This window comes from Marmota marmota, unplaced genomic scaffold (genome assembly GCF_001458135.2).
Source record: "Marmota marmota marmota unplaced genomic scaffold, marMar, whole genome shotgun sequence".
Lineage (NCBI taxonomy): Eukaryota > Metazoa > Chordata > Mammalia > Rodentia > Sciuridae > Marmota > Marmota marmota.
This window is the reverse complement of record NW_026000206.1, coordinates 2,297,310-2,316,868: the sequence shown is the minus strand read 5'-3', so window position 1 is coordinate 2,316,868 and position 19,559 is coordinate 2,297,310. Positions and strand designations below refer to the sequence as shown.

The following is a 19,559-nucleotide window of genomic DNA, read 5'->3' as shown; positions in this document are numbered from 1 at the left end:
ACACATGCTAGGCAAGCACTCTACCACTGAGCCACAACTCCAGCCCAGGCAATGCATTCTTTTTTTTTTTTTTTTAATATTTTATTAGTTGTTGATGGACCTTTATTTATTTATATGTGTTACTGAGGATCGAACTCAGTGCCCCACACATGCTAGGCAAGCACTCTACCACTGAACCACAACCCCAGCCCCAGGCAATACATTCTTAAGATGAAACTTAAACCTTATGTTAGAAAGAGATATTAAAAATGTCAGGCACAAGCCAAGACACTGGAAGTTAGTTCTTTTCCTCTGACAAAGAGAACTTTTGTTCAAAATCATACCAAGATATTGTACACCTGGCAAGTAGGAAACAGAAGTCTATATCTTGGAAATGGTCAGGATGTCTGCTAAGTTCAATAAAGGGGCTAAGGGACTGAGCAGACACTTCACAGAAGAAGATATACAATTGATCAACTAAAATATGAAAAAAATCTCTAGAAATTAAAGAAATGCAAATCAAAACTGCTCTAAGATTTCATCTCACTCCAGTCAAAATGGCAGTTATTAAGAATACAGGCAACAATAAGTGTTGGTGAGGATGTGGGGGAAAAGGTACACTCATACATTGCTGGTGGGACTGCAAATTGGTGCAACCACTCTGGAAAGCAGTATGGAGATTCCTCAGAAAAGTTGAAATGGAGTCACCATTTGATTCAGCTATCTCATTCCTCATTTTATACCCAAAGGACTTAAAATCAGCATATTACAGTGATGCAGACACATAAATATTCTTAACAGCTCAATTCACAATAGCTATACTGTGGAACCAATCCAGATGCCCTTCAATAGATAAATGGATAAAGAAACTGTGGTGTATATACACAAAGGAATATTACTCAGCTTTAAAGAAGAATGAAATTATGGCATTGGCAGGTAAATGTTTGGAGCTGGAGAATATCATGCTAAACAAAGTAAGCCAATCCTAAAAAACCCAAGGCCAAATGTTTCCTCTGATAAGTAGCTGCTGATCCAAAATGAGGGGGTTGAGGCAAGGGAGAAATGGAGGAACTTTGGATTGTGCAGAGGGGAATGAAGGGAAGGAAGGGGGTATGGGAGTGGGAAAGACAGTGAAATAAGATGGACATTATTAGGCTCTGTACGGGTATGATTGCATGACTGGTGTGACTCTACATCGTGTACAATCAGAGAAATGAGAAGTTATGCTCCATTTGTGTACAATGAGTTGAAATGCATTCTGCTATCATGTATAATTAATTAGAACATCAAAAAAAGAAATGGTCAGGATGTCTTTGTGTGTGCAGCAGGCGAAGGTACAGGGGCTTGAACTAGGGCCTTATGACTGTTAAGCAAGCACTCTAAAACAAGCCTTAAACTTGTGATCCTCCTGCCTCAGCCTCCCAGGTAGTTGTGATTATAAGTGTGCACCATTGCACCTGGTACAGGATGGCTTTTCTTTTGGGGAGTAGATTACCCGGCGATCGATCCCAGAGGCATTTAACCAACCACTGAGCCACATCCTCAGCACTTTTTGTTACCTTTATTTCTTATTTTGAGACAGGACCTCACTAAATTGCTGAGGCTGGCTTTGAACTTGTGATCCCCCTGCCTCAGCCTCTGAGACACTGAGATCGCAGGCGTCTGCCACCACACCCAGTTTGAGATGGCTTTTTAATCACACCTAAAGTCTGTTTCAAGTATATGAAAGTCTGATATATGGTCGTCATAGTTAGCTTTGAAAGAAAAAAAAATGTTAAGATTTCCTGAGTGGGAACAGAGCCCCCAGCAGGAGCCTGGAACAAAGATCAGTCTGTGGTGAGCAGGTGGGCAGTACCTGGTATCTTCCTTGCCTTGCCTGCATATTCTTCCAGATTCCAGAAGAGCTTAATGGGAGCTTGTTTAGGGATCAGTATTTACACAAATGCCTCACCCCTCATTCCAGAATAAAATAAGGAAGAGGAACGTCATCATTTTGTAAAAACAAAAAAGTAAAACCAAAGTCTGTGCTGTTGTTTGGGAAAACATTCAGCCTGCCTCAGGGCAGAATCAGAACTACCATTTATTTAACATACATTCTGTGGCAACTGCCCCTGTGCAAGTCAGCTCTCCATCACGATAACCAAATACCAGAGATAACTAACTTATAAAGAGAAAAGGGTTATTTTGGCTCACAGTTTTGGAGGTGCTAGTTCAAGAGTGAGTGGACCCACTGCTTTGGGCCTCTGGTGGGCACGCTGGATGCCAATGGTGGGGAGCATGTGGTGGAGCAAAAGGCTCAGCTCATGACCAGGAAGCAAAAGAGAGAGAGAAAAGGAAAGGGCCAGAGTTCCACCATCCCCTTCAGGGGCCACCCCCAGCCACCTCAGGACCTCCCACAAGGCTTCTCCTTCCTAGGTCCACAGCACCTCCTGATAGCACCACCCCGGGGACCAAGACTTTAACACCTGGCCCTTTCAGGGCACATTAACCAATGGTAGCACCCCTAGGTGTGCACATACCTTATCTCACACCCCACGCTGATGCTGTGAGGTAGGAGCCGTCATTATTCTTGCTTTACAGATGTGGAAACTGAGGTACAGAAAAGGTAAGTAACTCTTGTAGCCAGAATGCCTAAGACACACGCCCTCCAAGCCCATGGGGGCAGACCGGGCCTCTGACGACATGCCCCGAGGCTCCAAAGCTTGTGCCCCTACCATCACAGCAGTGGTTTCCAGCTAGGGTGACTTGTTTCCAGGGGACACTTGACAATATCTGAAGATGATCTGGATCATTACAACCTGTTAAACAGGAAGATGGGAGCGGACAGGCCCTAGAAAAGGAAAAGAGAGCTGGGGCCACAGCCGACAACAGCCAGGCGAGTCCCCGAGCATCAATCCAGGAGCAGAACCCACCAGAACTGTTCAGCCAAGAGAGCATCAGAGGGTGGCTCCCCGGGGGCCCTGGCAGGGGAGTATTTGCAGGTGTTGTGCTGAAGGATGACAGAAGTCAGTGCTCCTTCATGTTCTGGTCCCGCCCACCTTCCTCCTAGCATCTGTCGTGCCCTGTCACATACCGTCTCCTCCAGCAAATGCTGCAGAGGGGGTGCAGCCTTGGGTCGAGAACGGGGCTCTGCGGTCAGCGTTCAGGTTTAAATCCTGGCTCCGTCCCTTTCTAACTGCGCACTTTGGGCAAATGAGTCAGTGTCCCAAGTCTGAGCATCCTTACCTATGAAATGGGGATGACAAATTAAATACGGCTCTATCTCCAGGCTGTGTGACGATTCCATAAAACACTGCATTCAACCCAGAGCCTGGCCGTGGTCAGTTCCCAGCAGGTATTCACCAAGATGATGATAAACCAAAGGAATGAGGGTCATTGATTACTTCTACCTGTCATCTCCCCCTCTACTGTCCCCTCCCCCCTCCACAGGAGCAGGATTGATGGGTTTCTCCTTGGAACCCTTCTCGGTCTCTTTTCTAATTCTCCTAGCAGTTGGACTTCTCTCCTATCTCATATAATAAACACTATGTGCCTGCCAACTGTGCTAAATGCCTTTAAATCATTAACTCACTCATTCCTCAAAGAGCCCTTGAGGTAAGTATTAATCTCATTCCCACTTTACAGATGAGAAAATGGCAGAGTTGAGTGACTTGCCCAAGGCCACATGCTCCCAAGTAGCAGAGCGGCTATTGGAGCCCAGGCTGTCCACACTCCACCATGACACCTTTATCATGCCCCTGAAAATGCTGGATCTTGGACTTTGGTTCTTTTTATGATTCAGTCAATTCTTTTTTTTTTTTTTTTAAAGAATTTTAGCTATTTTTTTTTTTAAAGAGAGAGTGAGAGAGGGAGAGAGAGAGAAAGAGATAATTCTAATATTTATTTTTTTTTAGTTATCGGCGGACACAACATCTTTGTTTGTATGTGGTGCTGAGGATCGAACCCGGGCCGCACGCATGCCAGGTGAACGCGCTACCGCTTGAGCCACATCCCAGCCCCTCAGTCAATTCTTTAAAAAAAAAAAAAATGGAGAGAGAGAGAGAGACTTTTAATATATATATATATATATATATATTTTTTTTAGTTTTCGGCGGACACAACATCTTTGTTTGTATGTGGTCCTGAGGATCGAACCCAGGCTGCACGCATGCCAGGCGAGTGCACTACCGCTTGAGCCACATACCCAGCCCTCAGTCAATTCTTTTTAGGATTCTCTGGATTCGCCCAAGAGCAAGGCCTGAGTGATGTGTTCAACACATGTTTATTAACTGATTAAAATTACATTAGTAAAATGAATTCAGCAAAATAGCAGGATATATAATCAACACCCATAAATCAAAGGCATTTCCGTACATCAGTGACAAGTCCTCTGAAAGAGAAACTAGGAAAACTACCCCATTTACAATAGCCTCAGAAAAATAAAGTAAAATAAAATACTTGGGAATCAACTTAATGAAAAAGGTAAAAGACCTCTACAATGAAAACTACAGAACGTTAAAGAAATTAATTAAAGAAAACTTTAGAAGATGGAACAATCTCCTTTGTTCTTGGATAGGCAGAATTAATGTTGTCAAAATGACCATACTACCAAAAGCACTATACAGATTTTAATACAATTCCAATCAAAATCCCAATGATATTCCTCATAGAAATAGAAAAAGCAATCATGAAATTCATTTGGAAAAATAAGAGACACAGAATAGCCAAAGAAGAGTGAAACAGGTGGCATGACTATAAACAGACCTTAAACTATACTTCAGAGCAATAGTAACAAAAATGGTATGGTATTGGTACCAAAATAGACTTGTAGACCAATGGTACAGAATAGAGGACATAGAGACTAACCCACACAAATACAGTTATCTCATACTAGACCAAGGCACCAAAAACATATATTGGAGAAAAGATAGCCTCTTCAACAAATGGTGCTGGGAAAACTGGAAATCCACATGGAGCAAAATGAAATTAAGCCCCTACCTCTCACCATGCACAAAACTCAACTCAAAATGGATCAAGGACCTAGAAATTAAGTCAGAGACCCTGTGCCTAATAGAAGAAAAAGTAGGCCCAAATCTCCATCATATTGGATTACGCCCCAGCTTCCTTGGTAAGGCTCCTTATAGCACAAGAAATAAAATCAAGAATCTAGATGGGATGGATTGAAATTAAAAAGCTTCTTCTCAGCAAAAGAAACAATCAGTGAAGCAAATAGAGAGCCTACAGAATGGGAACAAATTTCTACCACACGCACATCAGATAGAGCACTAATCTCTAGGATATATAAAGAACTCAGAAATCTTAACACCAAAAAAAAAAAAAAAAAAACAAACACAAATAACCCAATCAATAAATGGGCCAAGGAACTGAACAGACATTTCTCAGAAGAGGATATATAATCAGTCAACAAATATATGAAAAAAAATGTTCAATATCTCTCATAATTAGAGAAATGCAAATCAAAACTAATCTAAGATTTCATCTCACTCCAGTCAGAATGGCAACTATCAAGAATACAAACAACAATAAGTGTTGGTAAGGATGTGGGGGAAAAGGCACACTCAAACACTGCTGGTGGGACTGCAAATTGGTACAACCACTCTGGAAAGTAGTATGGAGATTCCTTGGAAAACTTGGAATGGAACCACCATTTGCCCCAGCTGTCCCACGCCTCAGTTTATACCCAAAGGACTTAAAAACAGCATACTACAGTGACGCAGCCACATCCATGCTCACAGCAGCACAATTCACAATAGCTAAATTGTGGAATCAACCTAGATGCCCACTCAGAATTAAAAGAGAATGAAATCATGGCATTTTCAGGTAAATGGATGGAGTTGGAGAATATCATGCTAAGTGAAGTAAGCCAATCCCAAAAAACCAAAGGCTAAATGTTTTCTCTGATAAGTGGATGCTGATCCATAATGGGGCTGTGGAGGTAGCATGGGAGGAATGGAGGAACTTTGCAGAGGGAGGGGCAGGGGGTAGAAAGACGGTGGGATGAGATGGACATCATTACCCTAAGCACATGTATGAAGACCTGAATTTTGTGACTGTACTTTTTGTACAACCAGAGACATGAAAAATTGTGCTCTATATGTGTACTATGAATTGAAATGCTTTCAACTAGCTGTATAACAAATTAAAATAAATAAATAAATTTTTTAAAAATTACATTAGTAGTCGATACAATTTCCATGGGACACCTGAGGGCCTGACTGGGAAAGAAAGTGTCTGACTCAAGAAGCTACGCAGGGTGGGGGCGGGAGGAGGATCCAGGGGGTACCCGTAACGTGCAAGAAGAAGGAGGGACCGTGAGACGGAAAGTGATGCTACCTTTAAGCTAAAATAGGACCAGCCAATGAGAACGGGCTGATCAGTGCACCTAGCGTTTAAGGCTGAACGCAGGACCAGGGAGGCTGAGCTGCAGGGCAAGGCCACTCTTCCGTTGGTTTGGTTTGCCCTCGGCTTCACCCTGTAGTTAAGCTCAGTCATGAACGATGGGCCCGTGGGTGGGGACTAAACAACACCTGAGCACACTGGGAAAGATGGCCCTGCCAAGGTGCTGGGGCAGCCAAGTACCAGAGACACAGCAGAATGAGGCGGGGGGATCACAAGTTCAAGGACAGCCTCCACAATTTAGCAAGGCCCTAAGCAACTCAGTGACCCTGTCTTAAATAAAAAATATATATATAAAGGGCTGGAGCTGTGGCTCAGTGGTAGAGTGACCTTGGGTCCAATCCCCAGTACCAGAAAACAAAGCGAAGCTCTGGAGGAAAGGGAGAGGTGAGCTGCGAAGGCCGAAGGCCGTGGGCAAAAGGGAAAGAGCCGCTCTGCCCCGGTTCGTCCTTGCCTTGCACCTGTTCTTGACTTGAGCTGTGGCATCTGCCTAGAAACCAGCATAAAGGAAAAGATGAGAGGGCCAAAGAGCGCATGTCATCTCTCACAAGGGCCGGTGACTCGGAGGCTGCTCTGGGCGTCTGGAGTGAGGGAGTTCTGGCTTTGAGGTAGGATAGAGGCATAAAATGGCAGGTAAAAAGGAGACACAGGAAAAACAAGGAGACGGTCACTTTAATCTCAGTCTTGTGCCAAAGTTGTTCAGACCTTCACTTCCCAAAGCCAGTTCTCTCTCTCAGGCCTGTCACTCCCAAATTTCTGGGAAATCGATAAATCTTTGCTCACAATCTTAAGGTTACTGAAGATTCATCCACTTACAAAATTTGCCCTCTGCACTGTAAATTAGCCCACAGATACATGCGTTTTTTGAATAGATCGAGCAAAGGGAATGCAAGACCTATAATCTAGGGCGCTTTCCCAACATTACCTATTGATCAGATAATGAACCTAAGGATCCTGAGCCAGGAGGATTGCAAGTTGAAAGCCATCCTGTGACCACCAGACTGATGTCCATCCCACTCGCCTTCCCAAACCCACCCCTCACCAAGTGTCTTTTGAAAGGAGAATGGAGAACTCCAAAAGCACCTTCCCCCTTGAACATGCATACCTCGCTTTCCTAAATAAATCTCTGTGTCTCAGCATCTGTCTCTGCTCAATTATTTTCTGTCACATACATCAAGGACCTCCGTTGTCATCATGAAATTCATTTGGAAAAGAGGCCCAGAATAGCTAAAGCAAACCTTAGTGAGAAGAGTGAAGCAGGTGGCATCACAATACCAGACTCTTAATTTATGCTACAGAGAAACAGTAACAAAAATGGCATGGTATTGGCACCAAAACAGACACGAAGACCAATGGTACAGAATAGAAGGCACAGAGACAAACCCACTAAATATTGTTATCTTAAATTAGACAAAGGGGCCATAAACATACATCAGAGAAAAAACAACCTCGTCAACAAATGGTGCTGGGAAAACTGGAAATCCATATGAAGCAACACTAAACTGCTATCTCTCACCCTTCAAAAAACTCAACTCAAAATGGATCAAGGACCTAGGCATTAGACCAGAAACCTTACACCTACTAGAGGAAACAGTAGGCCTGGGGCTGGGGTGTAGCACAGTGGTAAAGCACTTGCCTAGCATGTGTGAGGCGCTGCGGTTGATCCTCAGCATCACATAAAAATCAACAAACAAAATAAAGGTATTGTGTCCATCTACAACTAAAATAAAATTTTTAAAAAAGTAGGCCCAACTCTCCATCATGTCAGCTTAGGAAATGACATCCTCAACAAGACTTCTAAAGCACAAGAAGTAAAATAAAGAATCAATTAATGGGATGATATCAAACTAAAGTGTTTCTTCACAGCAACGGAAATAATCAAGAATGTGGAGAGAGAACCTACAGAATAGGAGAAAGTCTTTGCCACTTGGACCTCAGATAGAGCATTAATCTCCAGGATATATAAAGAATTCAAAAAACTCAACACCAAAACAACAACAACAAAACCCAAATAACCCAACCAATAATTGGGCACAGGAACTGAACAGGCACTTCACAGAAGAAGAAATACGATTGGTCAACAAATATATGAAAAAAATGTTCAACATCAATAGCTATTACAGAAATGCAAATTAAAACTGCACTGAGATTTCTTCTCACTCCAGTCAGAATGGCAATCATCAAGAATACAAGTAACAGTAAATGATGGCAAGGATGTGGGGAAAAGGCACACTCATAATTAGCTGGTGGGACTACATATTGGTATAACACTCTGGAAAGCAGTATGGAGATTCCTCAGAAAACTTGGAATTGAACCACCATTTGACTCAGTTATCCCACTCCTTAGCATATACCCAAAGGATTTAAAATCAGCATACTGTAGTGATCCAGCCACATCAATATTTATAGAAGCTCAATTCACAATAGCTAAACTGTGGAACTAACCTAGGTGCCCTTCAACTGATGAATGGATAAAGAAAATGTGGCATATCATACACAATGTAATATTACTCTGCCATAAAGAAGAATGAAAATGTGGCGTTTACTGGTAAATGGATGGACCTGGAGACTATCATGCTAAGTGAAATAAGCCATCCTCAAAACCAAAGGCCAAATATTCTCTGATATGCAGATGCTAACACACAATAAGGAGTTGGGGTGGAGAATAAAAGTTCACTGGATTAGACAAAAGGAAATTAAGGGAAGGGAGTGGAGATGGGAATAGGAAAGACAATAAAATGAACTGAACATAACTTTCCTATGTTTATATATGAATACACGACCAGAGTAACTCCACACCATGTACAATAACCGCAAGAATGGGAAGTTATACTACATGTATGTATAATATGTCAAAATTTACTCTGCTGTCACATGTATCTAAAAAGTATTTTTTTACAAAAGGACCCCATTGTCCTTAGTTGAGGCTTCCCCTCTTGGGAACCTCCTCAGGCCACCTTCAGGCCTGAGAGGTTTTTGTCCCTCCTCTATGTGGCCTTGGGAAAGTCTTTCCATCTCTAACAATCTCCATCTTCTTGCCGATTAAACCACTGGGCTAGACTACAGTATATTTTTGTTGTTGTAAGTCTTTTTGTTCTTTTGTTTTTTGTTGTGCTGAGTGAAATCCACACAGTAAAAAGTTAGCCACTTAAAAGTGTTTTGGGGTGTAATGGTGAACACCTGTAATCCCAGCCACTTGGGAGGCTGAGGCAGGAGGATTGCAAGTTCAAAGCCAATCTCAGCAATGTAGTGAGGCCCTAAGCAAAATTAAAAAAAAAAAGGCTGGGAATGTAGCTCAGTGATTAAGTACCCCTGGGTTCGATCACCCCTGATACCACCCCCCAAAAAACATTAAAAAATAAAAGTGTTTTTATAATTCAGAATGTACAATCAACATCTCCACCTAGTTCCCCAATATTTTCATCAATCCAAAAGAAAATTCTGGCAGTACCCTCCTCACAGAAATTGGCTATCATATAAGACATACAGTAGCCTTTTGTGCCTGGTTTCCTTCACTTAGCATAAGGCTTTTGAGGTCTTACAGTTGTAGTATATATCCATTCTTCATTCCTTTTTATAGCTGAATAATATTCCATTCCATATTGAGCTCCAACATGATCCTCTTTCATTTCCGATCATCTGCTCAACATGCACATAATGAACACAAATTAAGCCCAAGGCAGGTGCTGAGGGGAAATAGCTGGGAAAACGTGTCCCCTTGAATCTACCGCAGTTCCTTCTAAAGAAGGGGACAGGAGCAAATGGTGCCATCTAGTGCTACTTGAGATAATTTTAGGAAATACACTGCTGGGGGAGTGGGGGAAACAAACAAATAACACCAATTCTCAATTATTCTCTTTTTAATTCTCTTTCAATCCTTCTGATTACATCAACAAAAAAGATCTGATCTAAGGTTAGAATGTCTCTAACTGCCTTCTCTCATTCTCTCTTTTTTAACAAAAAAGCTTAGACTTTTGGCAGACAACTGTACCTAGCTGGGACTGTATAATATTTTGCTTTAATGTGTTTATTTTAAATCACTTTCTATTTATAGCAAATTATAAGGTTTTTCCATGTAAGTTGTTTAACATTTTCTTTCAAATAAATTCATTTATGTTTTTAAAAAGTGAGTTAGTTGAAAGAAAATAGCAAATAACATTCAGGTGTTTCGAAGACTTGAGGAACTAAATCGGTGCCTGGTGTCAAACCAACTTAGAGACTGCAGTTTGTCACATTTACTGTGAGGCACTGGGTAATTTTTGTGTATGTTTGAGTGCTTCTTCCAAGTACTGCGCTTATTACTGCGTTCCTGGTTTCATTAATTGACAAAAGCCAAATTTTAGGGCTGGGATTGTGGTTCAGTGGTAGAGCGCTCCCCTAGCATGGGCGGGACCGGGTTTGAACCTCAGCACCACATAAAAAAATAAAGGCATTGTGTTGTGTCCATCTACACCTAAGAAATAAACATTTTTTAAAAAGCCAAATTTTAAATTTGTCCCAATTCTTCTAATTTGGGAAAGAGAGGCCAAAATGAAGGTGCATACACTATCCCGAAGGTTTTCAGGCAAACAGAGCTACATGGGCCTAAGTCACTTAACTCATTAACGTACTAAAACTCAATTAATAGTTAATTCCATTTCCTGTAGAAGCCAGACGCTTTACAAGAGCCAGAAATAGTAAATGGATGCTCCCAGAGACCCGATAGAAACGGGAATCCACACGAGGTCAACAGGAAAAAACAAATCAGTCAGAAAAATGGAGAGAGACACCCAGCTCCCTGCCTGGATTCGTTCTTTTTAGGTGAGAGAAGGAGGACAACACTCAGCTACTCCAAGGCACAAAGAACACTTTCCTGGGGAAGTGAAGTCCCTAAAAGGGAGGAGACCGTGGCTCCTCCGGCCCCGCCCCTCAAATGCCCCGCCCACACCACGCCTCCAATAGACCACGCCCCTCCGCCCCGCCCACTCCGCGGCTCCCGCGTGCACTGAAGATGGCGGCGGCGGTGGGAAGGTTGCTCCGGGCCTCGGTGAGTGGCTGCCGGCTGGGACAGGTGCGGAGATGCTGCGGTGGCTCCGCGACCCGTTTCCCAGGCAGGATCGTGCCCTCCTGGGCCCGGGGCCGTCCGTCTTCCTTGGAGGGCGCCTGCAGGTCACGGACCCCGAGGCCTTCGCCTGGAGGGCTCCCTGCGCCTGCGCAGTACCGCCTCCCCTACCCTGTGCTCGCGGTCGGGTCCCGGAGTCCCTCCGCGCTCTCCGGTTCCTGCTCCCCTTAAGCACCTGTTTCTGTTGCTGGAAACAGGCGTCATGGTCCGTGGTCCTGCTTCTGTCACCGACTCTATGACCTTGGGCAGGTGACTTCGCCTTTCTGAGCCTCAGTTTGCTTTCCTCTAAGTTGGAAAGAGTGATGCCTAAATCAAGGCGTTGCTGGAGCGTGGACTTAAATAGTGGATGGAAACACAGAGTGCTGCAGTAACGAAAGCCACTTTTTCCTCCCACCCTCGGTGTTCTGTTACCTGCTTTTCTCCTCGTGCCCTCCTAGGGTTCACGGCAGGCCCTGTCTCCTTCCTGCGTCATGCTGGATGTTAGATGAGCAAACATTTCCCTTGAGCCCTGTCCAAACTTTGCCAGAGGCTGAACTTTGCTCTACTTATTTGCTTGTCTTTTGGGCTGGAAAGACCTTGCCTTTTCTAAGGAAAACCTTGACATAACACATGTGCCAGATAGTGCAAGGTAAGGATTTAAATACTCAGGGCCTGGCCAGGTCTCCCTAATTTTTTAACCCTCACTGTTGCTCTTAAGAGTATGGAGTTTTTGATTCTTGAGTGTTTGTGTTCTTAGTTTCCCTCCACCTTACAGTCTTTGCTTTTTTTTTTTTTTGTACCAGGGATTGAACTAAGGAGCACTGAACCACACCTCCAGCCCTATTTTGTTATTTGTTTACAGACGGGGTATCACTGAGTTGCTTAGTGTGTCACTTTTGCTGAGACTGGCTTTGAACTCACTATCCTCCTGCCTTGAAGAAGAAGGAAGCAGAAGAGAATATCAAGAACATGGGGACTCAACCCATGCTTCTAAGAGTTTTGGATGTGGTATTTGGTTCACAGGGACAAGGACAGCTGAGGCCATCATGGGCACGAAGCCCTTTCAGCAAGGTCAGCCTTTAGTCACCATTTGGAAAGACTTTCTAACAAAGTGTTTCTCTTTCCAGGTTGCTGGACATGTGAGTGCCATTTCTCGGGGCATTTCTGCCACTGCAGTCCTTAGGCCTGTTGCTTCTAGAAGAACACATTTGACAAACGTACAGTGGTCTGGCTCTGCTCTATCAAAATTCACTTTTAGTACCAGTAAGTGTTACTGTGCCATGGTTGGACTCAGGTATAAGGAAACACAAATTATTCTCTCTGGACAGGACAATAGCGCTGACCCCTAGCTATCCATTAGACACTCCTAGGAGCTTTTGCCTTGATGGGGCAGCGGAGGTGGGGGGGGGCAGCCTTGTTAAGTAAGTACTCTACCACCGAGCTACTCCTCAGCTCATTTTATTTCCGCCACCTGAGTAGCTGGGATTACAGACTATTGCACCCAGCTCTTTGGAGCGTTAAAACACATAGCATGATGGTGTTCAGATCCATGGGAAATTGTGTCCAAACAGTAGGTAACTGACCTCATCAAAACTTTAAGATAAACCTATCAGAAAACACTAAGAAGAAAATGAATAGACAAATAGGCACAGTGGCATGCTCCTGTAATCCCAGCTACTGAGGATGCTGAGATAGGAGGATTGCAAGTACAAGGTCAGTCTAGGCAACTTAGTGACACCCTGTCTAAAATAAAAAATGAAAAAGGGCTGGGGATATAGCTCAGTTATAAAGCATCCCTGGATTCAATCTGCAGTACTTGCCAAAAAATCAAAAAAAAAAAAAAAGAAAGAAAGAAAAAATGAACAGGCAAGTCATAACGTAGGAGAAAATATTCGTAAAAAATATATATCTAACAAGGATGATTATCTAAGTAAGCTAAAGAAATATAACAGCTCAATAAAGAGACAAACAACTGGATAAAATAGCAGTGCCTTAGTCCCACCCCCAGATAAATTAAGTGACTCTGGTAAGACCACTAGTTCAGTATGTTTATTTACTTATTAGTTTATAGGTGGACACAATATTTTATTTTTATGTGGTGCTGAGGATCAAACCCAGTGCATCACACATGGTAGGCAAGCGCTGTACCTCTGGGCCACAATCCCAGCCTAGTTCAGTATATTTTAAAAGCTCCCTGGGTAGTTCTAATGTGCAGCTAGGACTGAGAATCACTGAGGCAAACTGTCCTTGGCCTGTGTTGCATTTCCTTATTGGTTGCCTCTTTTGAGAGGTATGGGGGCACTCAGGTGCCTTTTGGGCTGACTGTGTAAGAAGGGATGTGAGCGGTTGGTGGCCACCACTGGGAATCAAATCTGTCTGCTGGCTCCAGCTGGCCACTTGGGAGCCAGACCTATTCAGTGGCATCCTTCAATATTTGTGTGAATCTTAGACATTTTTGAGCTTTCTACTTCATTCTCTAAACTGGACTTTGTGAAGATCAGCCTTGGATAACAAGTGATACTTGAAAATGCCTCCTTAAGATTTGTCTTGTCTTTGAGAAATAAGTGTTTAATATGTAATGGTTTGAGGGGAATGTTCTAAAGTTTCTCACAATTTTGAAAATACATCTAGTAGTTATTTGATGCCAGAGGCTTGGACCTTTCCTCCACTAGTCCCAATCCCTGCCCCCAGCAGCTCCTTCTGTTTCTCTTGGTGTCAGTCCTAGACAGTTTAACGCTGGATCTCCTTTGTCCCTCATTCCCAGGCAGAAGCAAATCCTCTTTAGTTTTTTATTTTTACTGAGGTGCTGGGGATCGAACCCAGGGTCTGGTGCATGCTAGGCAAGCACTCTACCACTGAGCTACACCCCCAGGCCTCCTTTACACTTTTATCATATCTTTTGCATCCATTCTTTTCTTTTTTTTTTTTTTTCTGTTCTCTCTGCCACACCTCAGTACCTCTCACTGAGATAATTGAAATCACCACCTAACATCAGTTTTACCCGCCTGCCAGACTTATCTGCTGGAAAACAGCTGTCTGGGCTCATCTCCTGTAGAAAAACCTCCCCTGGCTCCCAGTTCTCTCTCCTGTGAGGAGCAGACAGCTCTGTGCCTGGCCTGGCCTTCCATCATTCTTGCTTGCTGTGTCTCCAGCTCTTCTTCTCTCCAGACCTTTAGATTCTGTTTATTCTAACCAAATTGCCATAGGCAGTTCCTTTGACACACATGTCCTGTTCCTGCCATTCCTCCATGCCTTTGCCCTGTCCCCTCTAGACCTGGCAGAATCTGAACAATATTTAGAATCCCTCCCCACATCTCTTGCCTTCTCTAGTTCTACCCCTACTGCCTTTGTCTTCCTCTGGTTCCTTTTGTTTTTGTCTTTGTCTTTCTATTTATTTATTATGGCACTGGGGATTGAACCCTAGGGTGCTCTACCACTCCTATATCCCCAGCCCTTTTTCATTTTTTATTTTGAGACAGGGTCTCCCTAATTGCCAAGGCTGGCCTTGAACTTGAAATCCACACCTGTTTTGTTCCTTTTTGAAGTTTCTCCATAGCACTTTATATTGAGTTTGAGCACAATCTAGAGGCCCTTGCTCATCTCATCTTGCACCTGCCTTGATCCAAGTGTATTTTATTTTTTAACTGACAAATAATATATAATATACAATGAAAACATTGTGTGTGTTTATGAGGTACAATGTAATATTTTGATACAGGTATACATATACATTGTGGAGGGAACTTTGTGGAGGGAAAATTTACTTAAGATATACATTTTCATTCATTCATACTACTAGACAATTTATATTGCAAGTTAATTATCATGGGAAGTTTAAATACAATCAAATCAATGCTGTGTAGCAAGTGGTGAACTCATGTGGGTGTGGGTTTTTTCCAGGCTCCTCCTACCATGCTCCTGCTGTCACTCAGCACGCGCCCTATTTTAAGGGTGCAGCTGTTGTCAACGGAGAGTTCAAAGAGCTAAACCTTGATGACTTTAAAGGGAAATACTTGGTGCTTTTCTTTTACCCTTTGGATTTGTAAGTGCAATTTCTGTCACATTTTCCTGTTATTTTTTTTTTTAGTTGCTCTTCTAGTTCAGGGGAGGACTCTTTCTGGCCACTTGTCACTGATTGCCTTGTTAATCTGGGGCTACTTCACAAGTGGTAATGCAGCAGGAGGGAGTGGCATTCCCTTTGAAGGTGCATTTTAATGTGGCTCTGTCTTGGGGGCTTTGGAGCAGTGGTTCCTTAGACCAGTCTTTGAAGATGTTTTTGCTGGTCTAAGGAAAGACTAATGATAATAAAGTTTTTTTCCTAAAGCTACTTTATTTAGGTACAGTTTTTAAGAGCATTCTTAAAATGTGCCCCCCACTTTTGGTATAATTCCTTAAACAGGACAGTGATAGGAGATAGTAGTTCTTTTTCAGGTGTTAACACACGAGTCTGGTGAGGATGGTTAACCGATGTGCCTTTTTCACCTGTGAGCAAATCAAGCTAGTTTTTAGACTACTTATTGTTCAGATTTTAAATTCTTTTTTTTTTTTTTAATTCTTGATATATTATCTGATGAAACGTTTTACTTTTTTTCCAAGCACCTTTGTGTGTCCTACAGAGATCATTGCTTTCAGTGACAAAGCCAATGAGTTTCACGACGTGAACTGTGAAGTGGTTGCAGTCTCGGTGGATTCGCATTTCACCCACCTTGCCTGGATCAATACACCCAGGAAGGTAGGCTCCTGCTCACCTCATCTTGCACCTGCCTTGTTCCAAGTGTATTTTATTTTTTAATTGACAGATAATATATAATATACAATAAAAACATTGTGTGTGTTTATGAGGTACAATGTAATATTTTGATCTAGGTATACATATACATTGTGGAATGATTACACCAGGCTAACACATCCAGTACCTCAAATATTTATCAGTGGTGAGGAAATTTAAAATCCTCTTGTTTACCTGTTTTGGAACATACTGCCATTGGCTGAAGTCACTGTGCTGTGCAGTAGTTCACCGGAACTTAGTCCTTCTAACTGTAACTTTGTACCCGTTGCTCAGCCTTTCCATTTCCCAACTTCTCCCTACCTGGAAAGTCTGCTGAACTGTCTGTTTCCTGATGTATATGCACAGCTCACTACTCTTGTATTTTTCATGGTACAGACTGTTGTGGAGACAGGCTCAGCAAGCAGGGGACTTGGTTGGGGTCTGTTGGCCTTCCCTCAGGCCTGTACTCTGTGGATCCCAGGTACCCTGGGTGGCATGTTGAACTGTGGTGATCTGTGTGATCAGTATTGCCTAGAACTTTGCTTGGAAAAATCCAAATTTCTAGCTATGCTGTGGGACCATCCATATGGAAGTATTCAGTGTCTATTATTCTAATTTTTGTGTTTGAGAAATTGGTCTTCAATTCAAAGAATGTTTTAAGAATTAGGAAAAGAAAGGTCTATAGTATTGGCTAGGTTATTAAATCCTGCCTCTGGAAGGCACTTCGCCTTTGTGCCTCAGTGTCCTCATCTGTAAAATAGTGTCTGCTCCAGGAGGAAGTGGCTTAGCAGGAAGAATTCATTCCTGCTCTTACTGTTACCTGTTGACACTTTTGTTGTTCTCAAACATCGTTACATGGTCAAAAGGTTGTGAGAGTGGCACAGACAACCAGTCACCTTTGTGTTCTTATTAGAATGGCGGTTTGGGCCACATGAACATTGCTCTCCTGTCGGATTTAACCAAACAAATTTCTCGGGACTATGGTGTGCTTTTGGAAGGTGCTGGTCTTGCACTCAGGTAAGAGTCTGTTCCTTGTGAATTCAAAATGGTTTTCCATGTTCAACATCATCCTACACGGACCCTGGCAAAGTGTTTCTTGTGTTTTTGCTGTGGTGGGATGTTTTATTTTTCCTTTTGTTGATTTTTTAAAATTTTTTTTATAAAAAAAATTATTTTAGGAAATCATTTTTAAAAGCAAAAATTCCTTAATTTTAGTCCGAATAAGCATTGATGAAATTCCTCCTGTGAGAACCCGGTAGTCTCTCAGAAGTAGCCCAGACAGGTGTGCCTCATCCACAGCCTGTGTCTGTTCTGGAGAAAGCTGTCCATGTCTCCATGGGCACACTGCTCTGGACCTCTGGGGGCCCCTACCATGCCCCCTGCCCCTCCTGGCAGCGAAGCCCTCAGGCTGTTTGGAGAAGGCGCTGTAGCAGGGCAAAGAGGCCACCTTCTGGTGCAGTGACAGAAATATCCCTGGAATCAAATAGATCTGGACTTGATTTTTTTTTTTTTTTTTTAATCAGCTACTTAATGGCTATGTTTCTTTGAGAAAGCTATTTACTTCTTGGAGCCCAGTCTGCCTTTAACTACAGTGAAGATGAATATCTCACAGGTTGGTGGTGAGGCAACTGGAGCTTTTAGTGAAGTTCCTGGCAGCGATTGCAGCTGAGATCTGCCTCCGAATTCCATTTCTGCCCTCCCTTGATCTGTGATTAAACCTCGACTCCTTTGGGTGTGAAAAGCTTTCAGTCTCCCACAGTCGCATGCTCAGATGCAGCCTTCTTGGGAGGAGGGGAGCAGAGCGTTAAGAGCTACCCTGCATCCTGAAGCTTATGGAGAACAGAGCGGGATGAGGGAGGACTGGGCGGAAGATGACATCAGGAAGGAGGGCCCCACCCCCAGGTACCTCCCTGTTTTGCTGGAGTCACCCTGAGCTCAGAAAACCTGCCTTCTCTCTTTGCTGCCCTCTGACCTGCTCTCCTGGGTTACACCTGAGATTTTAGCTCTGGGTAGCTCTTGGTTGATGTCAAGGTCATTGTTATGTCCTTTAATAAATCACAAGCTGGCTCCCTTGGAGGTGGCAATAGCAGGAGAAAGAATGTTGGCTGGCTTTTTTCAGGGTCCCTTTCCCCGTGGGGTCTTTATGATTTTTAAGTTAGCCCCCACCAGGGTCAATATTGGTATTACCAATGATCTTTAATCAATCTAGTAAGTTAACCTCTCTGGAGTGTGTGGGCCCTGTGTCCTCCCTGCTCTACCTCTGCTGCTGCCAGGGGCTCCCTTCCAGAAGCAATTACCACGGCTGGTTCAGCCTCAAAGGCGAGACCCCTAAGCACCAGGCCTGGGGAGGGACAAGCCCCTTTCACCTGGAGTATTCTTGAACGTGTCTTTTCCCCGAGTGACTAACACTTGGACTTCCCACACCCTTAGGAGAGGGATGCTACAACCACTGAGTTGGGTGTACTGTGTGCATCAGAGCCTGAAAACAGTCACTATGGGGTGGGCAGCCTGCCACACTACCACTGAGTGACCAGTTGTCAGGAGCCCACATCTGCTCGTGTGGACTTGGAGCCAGCTTGCTCTGGCCACAGATATTTCCCATGGGATTTCCCCCTAACCATCCAAGAATCTGCTCATTTAATAAGTATTTGTTGGATACAGATAAAATACATCTCTGTCCCTTCCCCTTTGCCTGTGGTTTCTTGCCAGGGTTTGATACAGCTGCCCAAAGAATGCTGGCCAAGTCATTAATAAGTAAAGAAGTCTTTGCTCTCTCTAGTTCAGTGACTTTCAGATACTATGTGACGTTCAGGGACTATCCTGCATGTTTTCCATGGTGGCCTGGTTCAGTCCTGCATCATTATCTGTCCTTAATAAGAGATGATAAGCTCTTTATACACTCCTAATTTTAAACATATGACAGCGCTTAATTTAATAAATGTTAAAAGGAAAATTAAAGACAGGAAAGGGTAGTAGTTAGACAGTTGTTTCAGTTCTGGTACTGTTGTGTTACTGAGGAGAAATTCTGAAACTATGCAGAGGTCTCTTCATAATTGACCCCAATGGAGTCATCAAGCATCTGAGTGTCAACGACCTGCCCGTGGGCCGGAGCGTGGAGGAGACCCTGCGCCTGGTGAAGGCATTCCAGTTTGTGGAAACCCACGGAGAAGTCTGCCCAGCAAACTGGACACCAGATTCCCCTACAGTAGGTTCTTTTCCCAAAAGTAACAGGATCCAGCACAGGGTCCCAGGTCCTCTCTGCCTCAAGGGCATATCTATCAGAGGGAGCCTATCAGGGGACCAGGGGTAGACTGTGCAGTGGGAGAGGCTGTGGGG

At 43.4% G+C, this 19,559-nt stretch overlaps 1 protein-coding gene and 1 non-coding gene across 4 annotated transcripts; one reads left to right on the top strand and one right to left on the bottom strand.

The window, feature by feature from the left end:
• The first annotated feature begins 11,304 nt into the window (after window positions 1–11,304).
• On the top strand, window positions 11,305–19,543 carry Prdx3 (peroxiredoxin 3). 3 transcript variants are annotated; one of them, XM_015498318.2, is made up of 6 exons: window positions 11,305–11,401; window positions 12,583–12,718; window positions 15,356–15,497; window positions 16,052–16,187; window positions 17,137–17,240; window positions 19,263–19,543. In XM_015498318.2, the coding sequence occupies exons 1-6, from the start codon at window positions 11,366–11,368 to the stop codon at window positions 19,531–19,533; spliced, it is 825 nt and encodes a 274-aa protein (XP_015353804.1). In that variant the 5' UTR covers window positions 11,305–11,365; the 3' UTR covers window positions 19,534–19,543. The 3 variants fall into 3 exon arrangements, with proteins under 3 accessions (XP_015353804.1, XP_048647251.1, XP_048647252.1); XM_048791294.1 differs by having other exon boundaries at window positions 11,340–11,425; XM_048791295.1 differs by lacking the exon at window positions 19,263–19,543 and adding an exon at window positions 18,654–18,791 and having other exon boundaries at window positions 11,340–11,425.
• On the bottom strand, window positions 14,254–14,326 carry Trnaa-agc. Its single transcript has one exon. It is a non-coding gene; the product is annotated as a tRNA-Ala (tRNA).
• Window positions 19,544–19,559: the final 16 nt, after the last annotated feature.

What these genes read in the sequence shown, in the direction of transcription:
- Prdx3 (XM_048791294.1), top strand. Translation starts at nt 11,366, where the DNA reads ATGGCGGCGGCGGTGGGAAGGTTGCTCCGGGCCTCGGTGAGTGGCTGC. An exon ending in GGATCAATACACCCAGGAAG is followed by an intron (nt 16,188 to 17,136) that starts GTAGGCTCCTGC and finishes TGTTCTTATTAG; the next exon opens with AATGGCGGTTTGGGCCACAT. An exon ending in GGTGCTGGTCTTGCACTCAG is followed by an intron (nt 17,241 to 19,262) that starts GTAAGAGTCTGT and finishes GAAACTATGCAG; the next exon opens with AGGTCTCTTCATAATTGACC.